The 16500-nt window shown below is 38.1% G+C and overlaps 2 protein-coding genes across 3 annotated transcripts in view; one reads left to right on the top strand and one right to left on the bottom strand.

Moving 5' to 3' along the window:
- The window catches only part of LOC118331881 (glutamate receptor 4-like), a gene marked incomplete at its 5' end in the record, with an annotated part of 117260 nt that extends 110277 nt beyond the window's left edge, over positions 1–6983 (top strand). Inside the window, 2 exon segments of the mRNA XM_035666971.1 lie at positions 1534–1671; positions 4887–6983. Coding sequence (XP_035522864.1) covers positions 1534–1671; positions 4887–5051 — 303 coding nt within the window.
- A 5169-nt stretch (positions 6984–12152) lies between these two features.
- Positions 12153–16500, bottom strand: part of LOC118331317 (14-3-3 protein epsilon-like) — a 12036-nt gene continuing 7688 nt past the window's right edge. Inside the window, exons 6-7 of one of the 2 annotated variants that reach the window (XM_035666159.1) lie at positions 16398–16452; positions 12416–12914 (exon numbers count right to left, since the gene is read on the bottom strand). In XM_035666159.1, the coding sequence (XP_035522052.1) occupies positions 16445–16452 (8 nt within the window). In that variant the 3' untranslated portion in view covers positions 12416–12914; positions 16398–16444. Of the gene's footprint in view, positions 12915–16397; positions 16453–16500 lie in introns of both variants that reach the window. The other variant, XM_035666158.1, reaches the window with a different exon arrangement.

The raw sequence follows: 16500 nt of genomic DNA, 5'->3' as shown, positions 1-16500 counted from the left end.
AATAAGCTGAACGCCACCTGAACTGGGGGGGGGGGGATAAATGGGAGGAAAGGAGCGAGAGTCGGAGCTCAGAGAGATCAGATGTATATGTTTGAGTTTAAAGAACAGGGGGGTTAAAAGGTGACTGTCGAAACACGGAGGGAAACTTTTAAAGGCGAGTTCATTCGAATCTTAATAAATAAAACCCTGACATGTTTTCTCATTTGCCTCCAGTTCTGTGTTTTAGCCGTGCAGATAATTTTAATTGAAGTTTTGGGATCATCGGCAGCAGCATCTGCTCCAGGAACTGTGTCCTCGGTCGCTTTAGAATAATCATAGATCAGCGTTCTATGTGAGAGAGCGTATCTCTACTGTACCAAGATTGTTTAAGCTCCTTCAATATGGAAGCTTATTACCGGCCAATGAGTTAAATTTGTAAATAAAGTTTTGTTATAATGACGAAACTTTCTCATAATAATGGAACTTAATATCCCAAATAATGACTTATTATCTTATAATAATGATTTATCTTAAAATAGTGACTTTGTATTTCAAAATATTGACATATCTTATAATAATGACTTATTATCTTATAATAATGACATCAAATCTCGAAATAATGACATAGTATCTTAAAATAATGACTTAATATCTTACAATAATGACTTATCTTAAAATAGTGACTCGGTATTTCAAAATATTGACTTAATAGCTCAAAATAATGATATATCTTATAATAATAAGAAACCTCAATATTTCCATTACGTAAAAGGGGGCCTTCATCATTTTTGGCCACAAATGTAATTCCAGTTATCTTCATTTCAAAACCAAAACTATCTGCATGTCTTGCAGCACTGAAGGTAAATGAGGAAACATATTTAATGTAATTTAGTTTAAATGAGCCTTTAAAGCTGCAGTAGTAAAACTTTCACTATATCCTGACAGTAGAACATGAGACAGATAATCTGTAAAAAATCAGGTTCCTCCGGCTCCTCCTAGTGCCTGAATGGCATTTGAAAGAATCCACCGGGCTCGAATGAAAACAACCAATCAGAACTGAGAAAGATATAAAAAAATGCTTTGGGTTGAAGGCTTGAAGATAGTTGATTGTTGAGTCCCAAAGTGTCTGTATTTGATGCTTTGGGACACAACTTCCTTTGCTTTGATTGGTTGTTCTCATTCGGGGCCCGGTGGATTCTTGCAAATGCCATTCGGGGCACTAAAACGAGAAGGAACCTGATTTTCCCCCCGATTATCCGTCTCATGTTCTACTGTCAGGATATAGTGAAAGTTTTAGCGAATAAGACAACAAATATGCTTATAAAGATAACCTGCTGCAGCTTTAAATGCAGAGATTATTCCTGCTAGCGTGGCTTCGTACAGCCGTGCAGCAGTCGCCTGAGAGGATAGCGGCAGCGTAGATCAATAATACGTGTTGTGAGTGTGTGAGTGTGCATGATGTGAGATATTTGTGTATAAATGTTGCTGCTGCTAAAACTAGCGCTGACTTTTGTCTTTTTCTTCCTCCCCCCCCCCCTCAACCGCCGGCTACAGGACAAGTCGTCCCAGGCCCTCAGTCTGAGCAACGTGGCGGGGGTCTTCTACATCCTCGTCGGGGGCCTGGGCCTGGCCATGCTGGTGGCACTCATTGAATTCTGCTACAAGTCACGCAACGAGGCCAAGAGAATGAAGGTGGAGGCCCAATCCCAGTCCCCCCATTACCACCACCCTCCCCGCCACCACTGCTACCCCTGCCAGACAGGCAGCCCCCGCCATAGCCCCGAGCCTAGCCAGAACCAAAGCCCGAGGCCCAGCCAAAGCATCCCCAACTTAGCCGAGTTTAGCGAGGGTTTCACTGGGTATGGCAGCGATGGGGAAGCTGATAAGATGTAGTTGGGGGTTTTCGTAGAAGCCTTTGCTAACAACCCCTCGCTATCTCCCCGCACAGACTGTAAGTGACACCTTCTCCCCCCCCACCCCCGTGCTAGCTTTGCCCATGCTGAGTGACTGTCGTGACCAGTGGCAAAATGCTTCCCACTTCTCTGTCTGCTCAGTATGTGGTCATGTGACGTCCTGGTCTGCGTTTTGAGCTTTTTTTTTTATTGTTTTATAATTCTCAGTGTGACCGGAAGTGATGAGTCATCCTCAGACATGACGTCGCCTCTTAACTGCTTCGCAGCTTGTGTGGCTGCAGACGTTGGCCCTCATTTATCAAGCGAGCTAACCGTGTGACCCGTTTTCCTGCCAAAATCTGAAATGTATCACCCGCACTCTGAACCTCGGCGAGGAGATAATGTTCACCGTCCAGGGTTCGGAGGAATTCTGGAATGTCGAAGAAACGCGCCATGAAACTTTTTGAAGATTAAATGTGAGAAAAGTGCAAAATTTAGTGAGATTAGGTCGTTTAAAGTCAAAACGCTGCTAATTTAACATAGAAAACTAATTAATTGCTGTTTTCTAGAGTATGTAAGCTAAAATATTCCAAAATATGATCTTTATTTTCCAATTTACACACTGTATCTCCCAGAATAAATTGCCCATTTTAGGGTTTAACATTTGTATTACTTTTAAATAGTTCATGTGCCAACTTTAAACAATTTATTAGCTACTTTCTTTCATATTTTGTATTAAAAAAGTAAAAAAAAAATCTGAATGCCTTATATGTAACTATACCAGCGGTTCCTTAAGGGACCCTTTTGTGATATTATATTTTTAACATATGTATGTTGTATAACAGTAAAAGTAGAGAACAACTGATAAACTGGACAGTGAACACAATAACTGCAGGAAGTTTGTGTAAACAAGCGATTTTAAGCAGATTATGTCCTGCTAGTATTGATCAGAGATGAGTTTTCCTGATATTTTTTTAGGAACTTTTAATACAATTCTCTGTATTTTTAACAACCATTCATACTTAAACAGCTTCTTTTTTTCACAAATGCATTGTTCTGTTTGCTCTTCAGTTGTTTTCTAATGCAGAACGTGGCTGTTTATCAAAAAATATAACAATTTAATTTCGTTTGTATTCTCCAGCAGACAGACATTTAATGCCTGACTTTCAGAGTTTTTTTTTTTCAACAAAAAATTCAACTTTTACCCCCAAGACCAGTAGTTTTATTCAGGTTGTGACATTTTGGGATTTTGACATAATGAGGATTTTTCTTTTTAAATATTACAGCCTGTAAAAATATCTGAAACCATTTACGGGTTAACAGGTAGGAAAAGCGAGTTAAATGAGGACCAATGTCTTTGTACTTGTACACACGTCTAACCCTTGTGAGGACATTTCATCCAGTACATTTCGTCCATGTAGTCTCTGAGTCTCTGAACCTCTGAAGCACCAACCGCCTTTGTTTTCCCATCGCGAAACCATCAAACGTTCACGCTCACATACAAAAACCTGAACAGTACATGCTGTAGCTCAGGGATATCTCACATCTGTCAGTTACAATAAACGTACAAAACAAACGTTTAATGAGAAAACCAGCCTCAAGCACGCACACACACACACACACATACGGAGGAAGCACCTATATAATAAAGCCATATTTAAACGACGTACATGTGTGAGGGTGAACGTAAGTGAAGTGTCCCTCGAGCTGAGCTGATTTTATTGATGTGAGCTGTTTTTTTTTCTGCGGATATTTCCCCCTAGGCCCGCTTGACCATTAGACTTTCAGATATCTGTTCACGCTCGGTGCATATCTGTCCAACGTGGTTATGTGTCCCCCATCAGCACTTCAGCGCAAACTCTTCATTAGCTTGACTGTTGCTTAGTCAGCTTCCCTGTCCCCCACTGCCTGCAACTATCACTCACTGTGTAATAATTCTGTCGTTAATGGATTTACATGTAGTCTGGAGCTGGCTTGAGACTGTACTGAATGGCTATGAAAGGTGTTTTCTGCTACACTACTGTGTATATATATATATATATATATATTTAACTGTACATCTGTACTGCATTGTTCTACCTGTTGTTTGTAATGTTGAAGCACATTGGAGTTTTAGTTCTTACTCAACCCACTGGTCGCAGTGGCTATTGGACGTGTTAAACTGGGCAGACACTGTGTTTTTATTCATCTTGTAATGTTGTGTTAAATATATACTGTGTAATTTCTGCCTCTCACATCAAAACAATAACAAAAGACGAAGTTTGATGACGTCGAGATGTTGTTCCCGGTTAGGATTCCTTCAGTGTTCATGGTTCAGGAGGTTTCTACCGGGAGCCGAGGAGTTAGGGTTAGGGTTGTCAATTTTTATCATCCATTCCTGTTTCACTTTATGCGTGTTTACAAGGTCATTATTAGACGGTAGATCAGCTCAGTTTATGTGAATTATTAAGGTTAAAAGACCCACTGCTCCACATCGTCAAACCAAACTCCATTTAAAAAACGGCTGTTTTAAGGTAGAATCATCACTGAGACTCTTTACTGATTCTCTTCAATCTACTGACACTCAGTAACTTCATTAACTAACCTGTGATGAAGTGTTTGACAATTCGGTTCAACATTTTTATCCTCTGTGGATCACCTAAAGCTATAGATCTTTTCTTTTACTCTCATTCGCACTTTGGGGAAGTAAAGAATGTCAGGTCAGGTCTTTTTTATTGTTTGATGTGCGAAATGCGACGCAGAAGACTTTTAGGCACAGTACCACTCAGCACTTATTTCACACAAAATGGTCGTTCTGAAGACGAGAAAGTGACGCATGCTCTCATGTATTTCTTTGATGAGTACAGTGTAATCATAGCAGGTAAAAGTTGCTTAAATGGGAGCTGTTGTGGTCTAGTTTTGAGATGTTTGTTGTTTAATATCCTAACCATCTCTGAACTAAAACTCCAATCTGCAACTGTTCTAACTTCCACCTGCTCCGCACACAAACCCTGTTTCTTTATCTTCCTTCCCCAGCTAACATTTACAGAAGCCATGAGGAACAAGGCGCGTCTGTCCATCACAGGCAGCGTCGGGGAGAACGGACGGGTGCTGACACCCGACTGTCCCAAGGCCGTCCACACCGGGCCTCCCCTCCGCCAGAGCTCCGGCCTCGCCCTGGTCTCCTCTGAGCTCCCGTGAAAACCAAAAACCTCTCAAGTGCCTTATTGCCAATAACAAGAGAACAAAAAACAACAAAAACAATAATCACACATACACACCGCCCACGAAACAAAACCTAGAAACTAATCACAAAGAAACAGGATTCGCACACCCAACAGGTCACCTCCAGTGGGGGGTGAGACGGGACCGACGGAGGACGCAAACAACAACAAACCCCCCCCAACCACCCCTTCTCCCTGCCCCTTCTCCTCGCCAACTGTTAGAGGTCATGACTTCCTGTTGTGGCTCGATGACTTCTTCATCTCAGAAACACGTGGGAAAAAAACAATCTCGATTTGTGTGGCCACGTGGGAGTTCGAATCAAAAAGGGTAAACTGGGGGAATCTCGCCGGGAGCCACCTTTTTACCGCTGCGGCGTCGGAAGAGGAACCTGGAAATGGCGAGGATGGAATAATATCATAATATATGATAATAAAAAAAAAGACGAAGACCAGAAAACTGTAAACTTGAAACTGAACTGTGCATTTTTTTTGTTTTTTTTGTTGTTGTTGTTGTTGTTGTTGGGGATTTGCTGTGAATTTGGCAAAAAGAAAAACTGAACCACAATCAAGATTGTTTTAAAAAAAACAAAACTGTGTTTTTTTGCCGGTGGCGTTCGAGAGAGACGACGATCTCACTAGATATCAACGAGCGACGCTGGGAGAGTTGTAGCTCGGCGCTATTGTGGAGACGACGACGAATAATATTTGTATTCATAATAACAATGAGGATTATAAAAATAAATAAAATCTATTGATATTGAATATATGAGCAAAACATAGGAAACTGTGAAAATAAGTAAATATGTATATTCAGTGAAAAACAAAATGAAGAATTTTAGCTGTACATAAAAAAAGGGACAACTGTGTAAAACATGCTTGCTTTTTAAAACAGATGTACATACTGTAGTGGACTTTTTTTTGTTTTTGTTTTTGTAAATCATTATAAAGATTTTAATTCATCGCAATAATGACAAAAAAAAAAGATGGAAGAGATTTGTGTTGAATAAAAACTGTATTATATAGGAACATTTCAGAATAAAAAAAACTCTTAATGTGAAGGGGTATCGACTGCCCGAAATACTCTGATACCTGTGACATACAAATTCATTAATATACTCAACGATGAATGTTTTAAAGTAGCTCCACCCCCAATCCTTAAGAAACCACAACCCTCACTGTGCAGACGTTAGACCCAGACCAGTCGCTCCAAGTAGAGCTTTATAATAAAATAATAAATCAAGTTTCTGCAGTCAGAATAATAAACTATTTTTTTCATTCTTTGATTCTATTTTTTGTACTGAGAAATTTAAAAAAAAACAACAACAAAAAAACTGTTTGTCTCCTGGTTTTAAAACGTCGACAGTCAAAACTATCTGGGTAGACCCTTTTAGATATGTGTGTGTGTGTGTGTGTGTGTGTGGAGAGAGAGAGATCCCCCCCCCCCATAAAAAAACGAGGATGCGAAATTTGGGAAAAACAACAAAAAAACTATTAATAAATAAATAAATTCCTTCTCGCTATGTGTTATTTGAAGTGTTGATATGTTGGACAATGATTAGTGGCCCCCTTTATTCCCCCTTTAATTCAAACACTGTGGATCCTGCAGGGGGGAGGCTGTACACACTGTAGCAGACATGTATTCGCTCACTTGTTTTTGTTTGTTTGTGTGTTTGTTTGTTTGTTTTTTTGGGGACAAAAATGGGAGGGGACAACCTGCAATAGGATACAAGACGCCGCATCTTCATCAGCAACCGCCGCCCTCCTCATCTGGTTTTGGTTGGACGAAGAAACCAGCTGAAATATTTCAGGTCATGCCTTCTTTTTTTTTTTGTTGTCCTGCCATACCGTCCTTAGAGCTGAAGTGTAATAATGGCGTCTTATTTTATCTTTATTTTGATCTTTTTTAAGTAAAAACAAATTTCAAATTGCAAATCTTCACTGTGTCGTTATTTTGATGTTAACAAAAAAAAATGTGTCAATAGTGGCAGATTGTCATAAAGCTTTATTTTATTTATGAATTCTGGTGGAAAAAAAACAATTAACTTCCACTGATTTGCTATTTACAGTTGACCCTTTAAGCCCCGCCCCTTTTTGGTATGTCCCCTAATACCAGTTGAGTAAGCATCAGTCAACTTTACTTAGATATAAAGATAACCACATTTTGAAGATGGTTAAAAGATAAAAGTGAAATATATTTGCATCTTTATTTAGTTAATTTTAGCAAAATGCTAGCTTACTAGCTAGACATCAATAATTTGCTTCTGTTATGCTAACATTTGCTACCAGATGTAACCTGCCAGCTAATAGTTAGTGTAATTATTAGCTAGTTAATCTTGCTAGTGTTTTTCTCTGTAGCAAAAAACTAGCCGATTAACCACCTAATTATTTGATAGCCTATGTTAGCAAAACAGAAGCCAATAAGTTACCATTACAAGTTTTGAATTTGGTTAAAAGATAGCTAGCTAATGTGACCTAAAGTTAACTTCTGTTTTGCTAACATTAATGTTAACTAGTAACTAGTAAACTAGTAGTAACTAGTTCACTAGTTATCTAATCACCTAACTGATATTTATGGTCTTCAAAAGATGAATGCTGATGTAAAAGTAAGTAACTTCCTCTTGGTGCCCAAGACCTCCCTTCCTAAGCCCCGCCCCTTTTTGGTATGTCCTCTAATAACAGGTCAGCAAGCATCGGTCAACTTTACTTAGATATGCTATGTGCTAGGCTAATCTATGTTGAAAAGAAAACCAAATTTTTAAGATGATATAAAGGGACATATATAGCTAATGCTAGCTGGCTAGCTAGGTGGTTAGTTAGCTAGTTTTTTGCTACAGAGAAAAACACTAGCTAAGATTAGCTAGCTAGTAATTACATTAATTGTTAGCTGGCTAGTTACATCTGGTAGCTAATGTTAACAAAACAGAAGCTAATTAGTTAACATTACAAATTTTGAAGATGGTTAAAAGTTGACCCTTCCTAAGCCCCGCCCCTTTTTGGTGTGTATATATATCACTTTTATCTTTTAGCTATTAGCTAACTTTTATTATTAGCTATTAGCTTTCATCTATTAGCTAACCAAAGATTTGAAGATGGTTAAAAGATAAAAGCGACATGTAAATATATAGTCACATCTTAAGTTAGCTAATGTTAAGTATTTAGCTACTGTTTTTATCTTTTACCCATCTTAAAAGTCTGGTTGTCTTTTCAACATAGACAAGGCTAGCACATAGCATACGTAAAGGAGCAGGAAGACAGTATCACTTCTAACAGGTGTTTACCCTATTATTTCATGTCAAAATGTCTGCTGTGAAAAAGGTGAATTGTAACTGGAAATAATCAACAGATATAACATGTTAATTTGTGAGATTTAAAGCTGCTTGTTGGAGGATTTTCTTTACTTTCAGACAGAGCCAGGCTAGCTGCTTCACCCTGCTTCCAGTAATGCTAAGCTAAGCTAACCGACTGCTGGTTGCGGACATTGAAGTGGTATCGATCTTCTCGTCTGGTGACCAAAAACCCTCCTGAATTTATTGTATTTCCTGAAAATATTAAGGTGTTCCTTTAAAGCGGGCGTTACTTTGTCATCTGACCTTGAAGATCTTTAATGTTTAACCTAAAATCACTGCGTGAGGTAACAGTTAGCTGAACACAGGTGGTAATTACAAGATTTATTACATTGTTGAATTTCACTTCATTTCCCAAGATGCTCTTCATTCTCATCATCATTAGGCGACCGGACTGAAAGTGAATGGAACAGGTATGACGTGTTTACTTCTTTTATTTTACTGCTCAAATAATTCAAATGTCGCCGGTATACTACAATTAGTTTTGCTTACGTTGATCACACCAGACAAAGTAAGTTATTTGATCATTTTATTGATAATGAAATCCAACTTTTCATTTGTTTTTTCCTTAAAAACTCACATAATCTCAAACTTTAAAGAGCAGTTTTGTTTATTTTAACACAATTTACACTAATTATGGACACAAAGAGGGAATTTTATACCAAAAAAAGGACAATAACTTTATTACTTTTAAGATAGCTACCAAATTATTCTGTGTTTTATGTGTTTTTTGTGTTCTTTTTTTACCTTCCTGTTTTAACCTCTTATTTAAGCCCTTCTATGGACGGTTGTTGCTATAAAAATGTTGATACCTGCATTAGATAGCCGTTTCAAACCTATATTTACTCTATCTGTTCCTGTCAAATAAACCAAAAATAATAAGAATCTTGAATATCAGAATCATGTTAGAAAGGAATCTCTGTTCAGCCATTTTGGTATCAAATCTAACACATTAAAAGCACTTTACTAAAAATCAATACAATACAAAATAGATTGTTTTTTAGTTAAAATATCTTCATTTGGGTTTTTTTTTTCAGGCAAAATATTAATAAATATGATTGTTTTTGATTAAATGAGAATATATTTCTGCCACCCAATGAATATTTCTGTAGATACGCCCCTGAGGACAGACAGGAGGAATGATTACAGCCACCAAAAACAGTTCATTAATCAATCAGTTATTTTGATAATATATTTGTTTGAGTCATTTTTAAAGAAAAAGTGTCAAAATTCTCAGATTTTAGATTCTTAAATGTGAATAATAGTTTCTTTCATCTTCTTTTATAGTAAACTGAATATGTTTTTGGTCATATTGGGCTAAAAACACTTTTCTGGACCAAACAACTAATCGATTAATCTAGAAAATGATCGACAGATTGATTCGGCTCTAATTTAATGTGCAAACACAGCGATGAAGAAAATATAATAATATAAATAAAGGAATTAAATATATAAACACGTAATCTGCTTTAACCTGGATGGATGTTAAACACCATGTGGTCTTTAATAATAACAAAAGCTCATGTTCCACCTTCACCTTCATCATTAAGGTTAAACCACAGGGGGGGGCAAATACTCAGTGCCCCGTGGAGTCAGTGTAAAGGTAACTTAATCTTAAGCATCACAGTATAAAAGTAACTTGATTACTTTCTGTGAACATTTTTAGCATCAGAAATGTTTTTTAAAGAAAAACTTGATTTTCATGAAGCAAAATTCAATTTTTAAAATTTTTTTTTTTTACAGCTGGAAGACTTTTTATGCTTTAAAAGACAAAATAATGGTGAGTTAAATCATTTTATTTCATTATGATAATAAACTGGCAGCTGTAAGATAAGAGATGGTTTTAATCCTGTAAATAACTCCCTTTTATTTAACTGTAAAACAGCATATTTTAATAAATTAAGTTAATATAACTTAATCATCCTCTGTTGGAGTAACTCAGTTGTTTTAATTACCTTAAATTCGTGCAGTATTTGAAGTATTTGGTGATTTAATTCCAGTTTGACTCATTAACTTTAAATAAATCAATCCAAATAATTCTTAATAAACCCCCAAAATGCAAATATTTGATGTTACTCACATAAAGTTGGTTACAATTACTGCTGTAATTATAATTTAAAGTTATTTTAATCTTAAATCGGCTGTTTTTACAGGTAAATTAAGTTCAACTCAACTTGAGTGGTAACATTTGTGTAAAGATTCATTCAGATTTAAATTAATTAAGTTTGGAGAAATGCCGTAGAAGCTGCTAAAATAGACTACACAAATATAAAAGTTCAAACCTCCATTAGATTTTAAAAAAATATAATCAATTGATTGGTTAATGAAGCAACAACTTTGTGCCTCGTGATTGTGTTTACTTGTAGCTCAAAGTCTTTTCCTAAAGAATTGATAAACATATACCTTTTAGTTCATATAAAAATACTGATTCTGATTAAATAAAGAAATAAAACAACTGAAAACTGCAGAGATTGCTTACAATACTTTGTACTTTTACTTGTAAGAGTATTTTTTTACATTGGGTATTAATACTTTTACTTAAAGGATCTGAGAAGTGGGGTTCCAGCTGGTTTAAGAAATCATTTATAAACACAATAAATGACGGCAGTCGCTCATAAACTGTTGTCAGTCATAGATCTGCATAGACCTTTTTCACAGCAGCCACTCTGACATGAAATGGTCAGGTAAACAAACATTAAGGCTTCATTCCATTTAGTGTAGCAGAACCTTTCCAGTGCTCCCCGACTGTTTGAGCTGAGTGGAACAGAACCTTAATATAATTTTTACACCTGTGTTTACCCGACTATTTCATGTCAAAAATAGCTGATGTGAAAAAGGTCTAATGAACTCTAACTTACATTAATTTGGCCACAGCTCAGGGTTAAATATGATTAAAATTTACCACAACAGATTATTTCCAGGATTTTTGGGTCATTTTAATCCATTTCTAGGCGTTTCCATAAATGGAAAACTAGTCTCTAATTTTCCAGGTTTTCCAGGATGTGTGGGAAACCCTGTTAAAAGAATAAATGCAGGAATGCACCTGCATTCAATCCCCCCTCCAGCTAGCTCCAACAGGAATCTTTCCTGTGCTGTGAGCCTACACTGCCCTCAAAATAGTGATGAAACCCATTAAAAACATCTCAAACCACAAAAGAAATTAAAAAAACACATTTAAAAGTTATCTCATTTGAGTTTAATGTTAATTCCATGCTGTGATTTCAGTAAGAATACAGAATGGTACTTGTGCTCCGGGTGGGAAAGAACATCCAGATAGTACAAATCGGATTCACGTTACACTGCAGAAGGAAGAGAGGAAAAAACGAGAGGAAAAGACGAGGAGACGAGTCGAGATGAGGGAAACCTGAAAGATCAGGGGAAGTAAAGATACAGCCAAGGCCTCCATATTTCCAAATGTTGCGTTTCTTTTTTTTTTTTTTTTTAAGTTTGTTTTCTTTTTTTATTAGTGCCCAATGCAAGAACGCATTACTTACAATCAAAGAGTGTTGGCATTCCCCCTCCCCCACACACCACACAACACCACAGAGTTCTTTGTCTGCTCAAAACAGCCAATTACCTACACTATCTTCCATTAGCAAACAACGCTACCAGCCTCCCGCAGCACACATATTGGTTCCGGCGAAGTGGGACAAGAAAATAGAGTTAAGAGTGGAATGCTCGGGGAACGGATGAGGGGGGGATGGAGGGAGGGAGGGGGGACAGTCTGCTGTTTGTTATTTAAAAAACAAAAAAACAACCTATTGATGTGTTGAAGGAGCAGGTTTGGTAACCACAAAGTAAAAGAGGGCACTTATAGTTTGTCCTAAAAGCTTTAACGCATCCCTTTTTAAACCTTCCATCACTGCTGTTGTTCTTCCAAAACCGACCCGACAGAAGCACGGACACGATATTGTTCAGAAACACACATACACACAGGAAAAAAACAACAAAAAAACCCAGCAAAGTATCTTTAAATAAACTCTTGCATATGTGTGTGTGTGTGTGTGTGTAAGTGTGTGTGTTACAAATACAGGCAAGCGTACTTGGCAACAGATGATACAGCAAAAAAAAATAAAAATAAAGACAGTAAAAGAGGACATGAACCTTTTTTTTTTTTAAAGGGTACAGGCTTGCAAAAATGAGTCATCAAAAAAAAAAAAAAAACATAAGGTAAAACCCCCGAGGGAGGGGGTGAGAGGGTGAGGGTGGGAGTGGGAACGGAGGCCCGAGTGGGGGCGCTGGGAGATGACGTGCATACGAGGGAGGGGGGGGGAGAAAAGGTGAGACAGATGGGTAAGAAATGGAGGAGAAGGTAGAGAAAGAGTGTGGGCTGCGGTATAAACCCAGTTGTGGCTGGGGACAGGAGCGAGTGCTGGGAGGAGAGAAAGAAGAGGAGGAAGAGGAGGAGGAGGAGGAGGAGGGCTTGTCTTGTGTTGTTCAGTCTCACTGGGTCTCTTCCTCCGCATCTTGCAGTGCTTCTTTGTTCTGTTCTTCACCTGAGATAACGACAGAAAACACGGGAGGAGCAATTATGGGATGTTGCTGTTGTTATCTCTGCACACTTTTTTTTTTTTTTTTTAAATGCTAAATGTGGTTTCTTGACCTCGCCGGGAAGTCGACGGGATCACGTCACGATTTTTGGCTTCCCAAGATTAAACGAACCCAATCGTCTGAGATATTGATGTTTAAAATGCTCGACTTGTAGTAAAACTCTGCTGTGGATCAATCAAGCGCTTCCTAAACAACCAGCAGGGATGAATGATAATAATCGATAATGGGAAATTTATATTATGAATTATCCGGATTATTCTACCAGTAATGTCCAGTATATATTTTCCTATCACCCAAAAATTGTAAACTTAACTGCTACATGTTTTATAGTTTTAGTGTTAAGTACAGAATTGGCAAAACTGAACTACTGACTGTTTATATAACGGACAGAGCTTACGGGTCTGTGCTGATCAGATAATGATCCAGATTCTGTTACTGCGTTGACTATTTTCTCTCCTAAAATCTGTTTCAGAAACTGAAATACGAGTTGAAACTGCACCGCCAATGTGAGCAGCTCAACTTGCTTTACGTGACCTCCGCTGGCTTCGACAAACTGTCATGTTGACGACCGTTACGCCAAACTAGGGCTGAATATTAAAGTTATTTTTAATCAGTCGTTCAGTTTCTCGATTAATCTGTGAATGAAATGTCAGTAAATGGTGAAAACTGTTTCCCAAAAGCCCAAACTGACGTCCTCAAATGTTTTGTTTAATCCTCAACATAAAAATATATTCAGTTTACTGTTATAGACTAAAGAAAGCAGAAAATATTCACATTTGAGAAGCTGAAATCGGAGAATTTGAACATTGTTTCATTAAAAAAACGACTTAAAATGATTAATCACTTATCACAACAGTGGAGATTAATTTAATAGCCGACAGCTCTAATTTCAAACATTAAGAAGATCAGATTCTCCTCCGTCTAACACAGGATATTCATTTTGTTCAACCACCACCACATGCAATAAGAGAAAGATCTGAGCTGTCATCTGATGATTTATGCTCATTATCTGGACTCAAACTGAAACTTTGTCGCGTTGTAGACCACTGAAAGACGAGCGTTCGACCATCAGGATCAGCTCAGAAATGCGTCCGTCAGTCCGTCATGCTCCAAAATAAACCCCCGACATTTAAAAAGCCTCCTGCAGAGACTGTGTCGACATGCAGTCTGGAGAGCAAGAGTTAATCCACAGCGCCTTGGTCAGATTTACCAAAGGGGGGGTAAAAATGCCTCGTGAACCTGTACGACTGGTTGCTTAGAAAGGTTACCATAGAGACGGCACAGCCATCCGTGTAATGAAGAATTAAGAGGCACAAATAACAAAAGGCTTTGAGAGTCCTTCATGATTAAAATAGAAACCGTAACAGTGCTCATTAGCACCGCAGCTAACGGGGATGTGAGAAAGCCACGGGAGACGGAGCAGCGGCCTCGCATGCTGTTACTGCAGTTTCTGTCCGTTATTTCACACTTCAATAAGCTGCGTTCACACGTTGTTTTTATTCCAAACCTGTGTTTCCAAACGCCCTCAGCGGGCTGTGTTCGGTGGCGCTAACGTGCACGGTTGGAGGGTGTCCGCAAGTGCTGTGATTAAAAGAGTCCTAGAGTTGAGTTCTTTATCCGTCACAGTGGAAAAAGATGACTCATGTTTCTGATCACATTCCCCAATTAAATGTGAATCATCGACTCACAGGTAGAGCGGAGGTGAAATCTGTTCCAGGAGCAGGGTTCCCTCGGTTTAATCAATCCTTTTACAGGTGTTTTCTTGACAACACGGGTTAGAGATTCATGAATTATCGACCAACAATGGGAAATCTGTGATTTTTTAAAAATCTGGATAATTAAATTATAGTATAGTGATCGTTTTTTTGTTCTATAAAGTTTAATAAAAAACATAAACACTTGAAGAGTCAGAGCTTGTTGTTTCTTACCGTCAGGTGTGTAAAAACTACAGGTTATGAACTTATTTTTAAAGATACAAAAAGTTATCTTATCAGTTTCCGCAGTGAGAAACAGGTGATTATCGGTTATTGTGTTGGCTGGGAACTAAATCCATATCGTGCATCCATCAATACAGGACAGCACTTTCTCATAAACTGCGACTTTAATGAACCTGTAGGCCAAGTGATGACACATTTAACCCATTTTTCCTCTAACTTTAACCCGACTTTGGTCACAGCCCAGTTCAAATTGAGAAGAATTTATTTTATTTGACATAAATTGCATCTATTAGCTCAACAGAAGACTTAGAAAGTGTTTTCAAACTAAAATACATCTGAGGAGGAACTGAGGGAAGGGATGAAATAACATTTTCAAGGATATTTGGACATTTTAACCAAATTCCAAGTGTTTCCATGAGCCGTGTTAACCCTGATGCTTGAGTCAGATCTCAGTGGAAAAAGATGACTCATGTTTCTGATCACATTCCCCAATTAAACGTGAATCATCGACTCACAGGTAGCTTTGTATTTTATAGAGAGAGCTGAAGTGAAACCTGAACTGTCGGTTTCTGTTCCAGGACTCTTAGAAAATCTTATTAAATAGATCACCAAGAACTACAACTGCACAGGATCAGAGCGTTTCTCTAAAGGATCGCATCACCTCAGTTTAAAAAGGAGACACAAACACTACCATAATAATTTAACACGTTTCATTTAATCCTCATTAACAGCACCTGCTGGATGCTAACGAATGAATCTTTGTTCAAACAGTCAGGTGTACACTGAATATGAGGTTTCAGCAGTGTGTGTGTGTGTGTGTGTGTGTGTGTGTGTGTGAGAAATCTGTTGGATATCTTCCAAAGAGTCTCTTTAGTACAAACTTTCTCTCTGGAAACTTCAGGGAAACACAAAAAGGGAATTTTGTACTAAAAAGACTAAAAACTTAAAGATACTTGCATTATTTTTCCTAAATTAACGACCTGACGTTTCATTTTAGCTACAGATAAACCAACATGGCGTCCATACACACCTGACTGTTGTTTTAGGACAGATTTGAAAATATTGTAAAGCAACCACCTGCTTATAGTTAGATAAAAGAAGACCTGAATGAGAGATGACACTGAGTCACACACAGGCTGGTGGAGCAGCGGCTCTCTATTAAACAGCATTTTATACCCCGCTCAGATGTAAACACAACCTCGCATTATTTAGACTTTTACCAGCTTGCGGACACCCTGAAGACACTAAAACACACACACACACAGCACTCGAGTTCCTCTCGTGCAGATAAAAAGGTGGATAACCGGTGAAAGTACTCCATATTCCTGCAGAGCCGTGTGCAAACAGGGCGCCAACCCCCAAAAACATTCAACGAGGCTCGACCTTGCAGTGTGAGGAAGGTTAGTGAGGGATTGTCGGGGGCGGGCGGTGAGACAGGAGTGACAGCTTGGAAGGTGGAAAAAGCCAAAAGACAGGAGAGGAATGACTTACAAAACACACTTCTACAATGGAGGAAGAGTGAAGGAAGAGGGCTGTCCTTAAGACTCTACAGAAGAGAGATGAGAGATGGTTAGAGCAGAGAGAGAGAGAGAGA

Source organism: Morone saxatilis, unplaced genomic scaffold, assembly GCF_004916995.1.
Source record: "Morone saxatilis isolate NCDOM2014 unplaced genomic scaffold, NCSU_SB_2.0 Contig20, whole genome shotgun sequence".
NCBI classification, from domain to species: domain Eukaryota; kingdom Metazoa; phylum Chordata; class Actinopteri; family Moronidae; genus Morone; species Morone saxatilis.
Note: the sequence above shows the minus strand (reverse complement) of the source record. Positions and strands in the feature narration are given on the sequence as shown.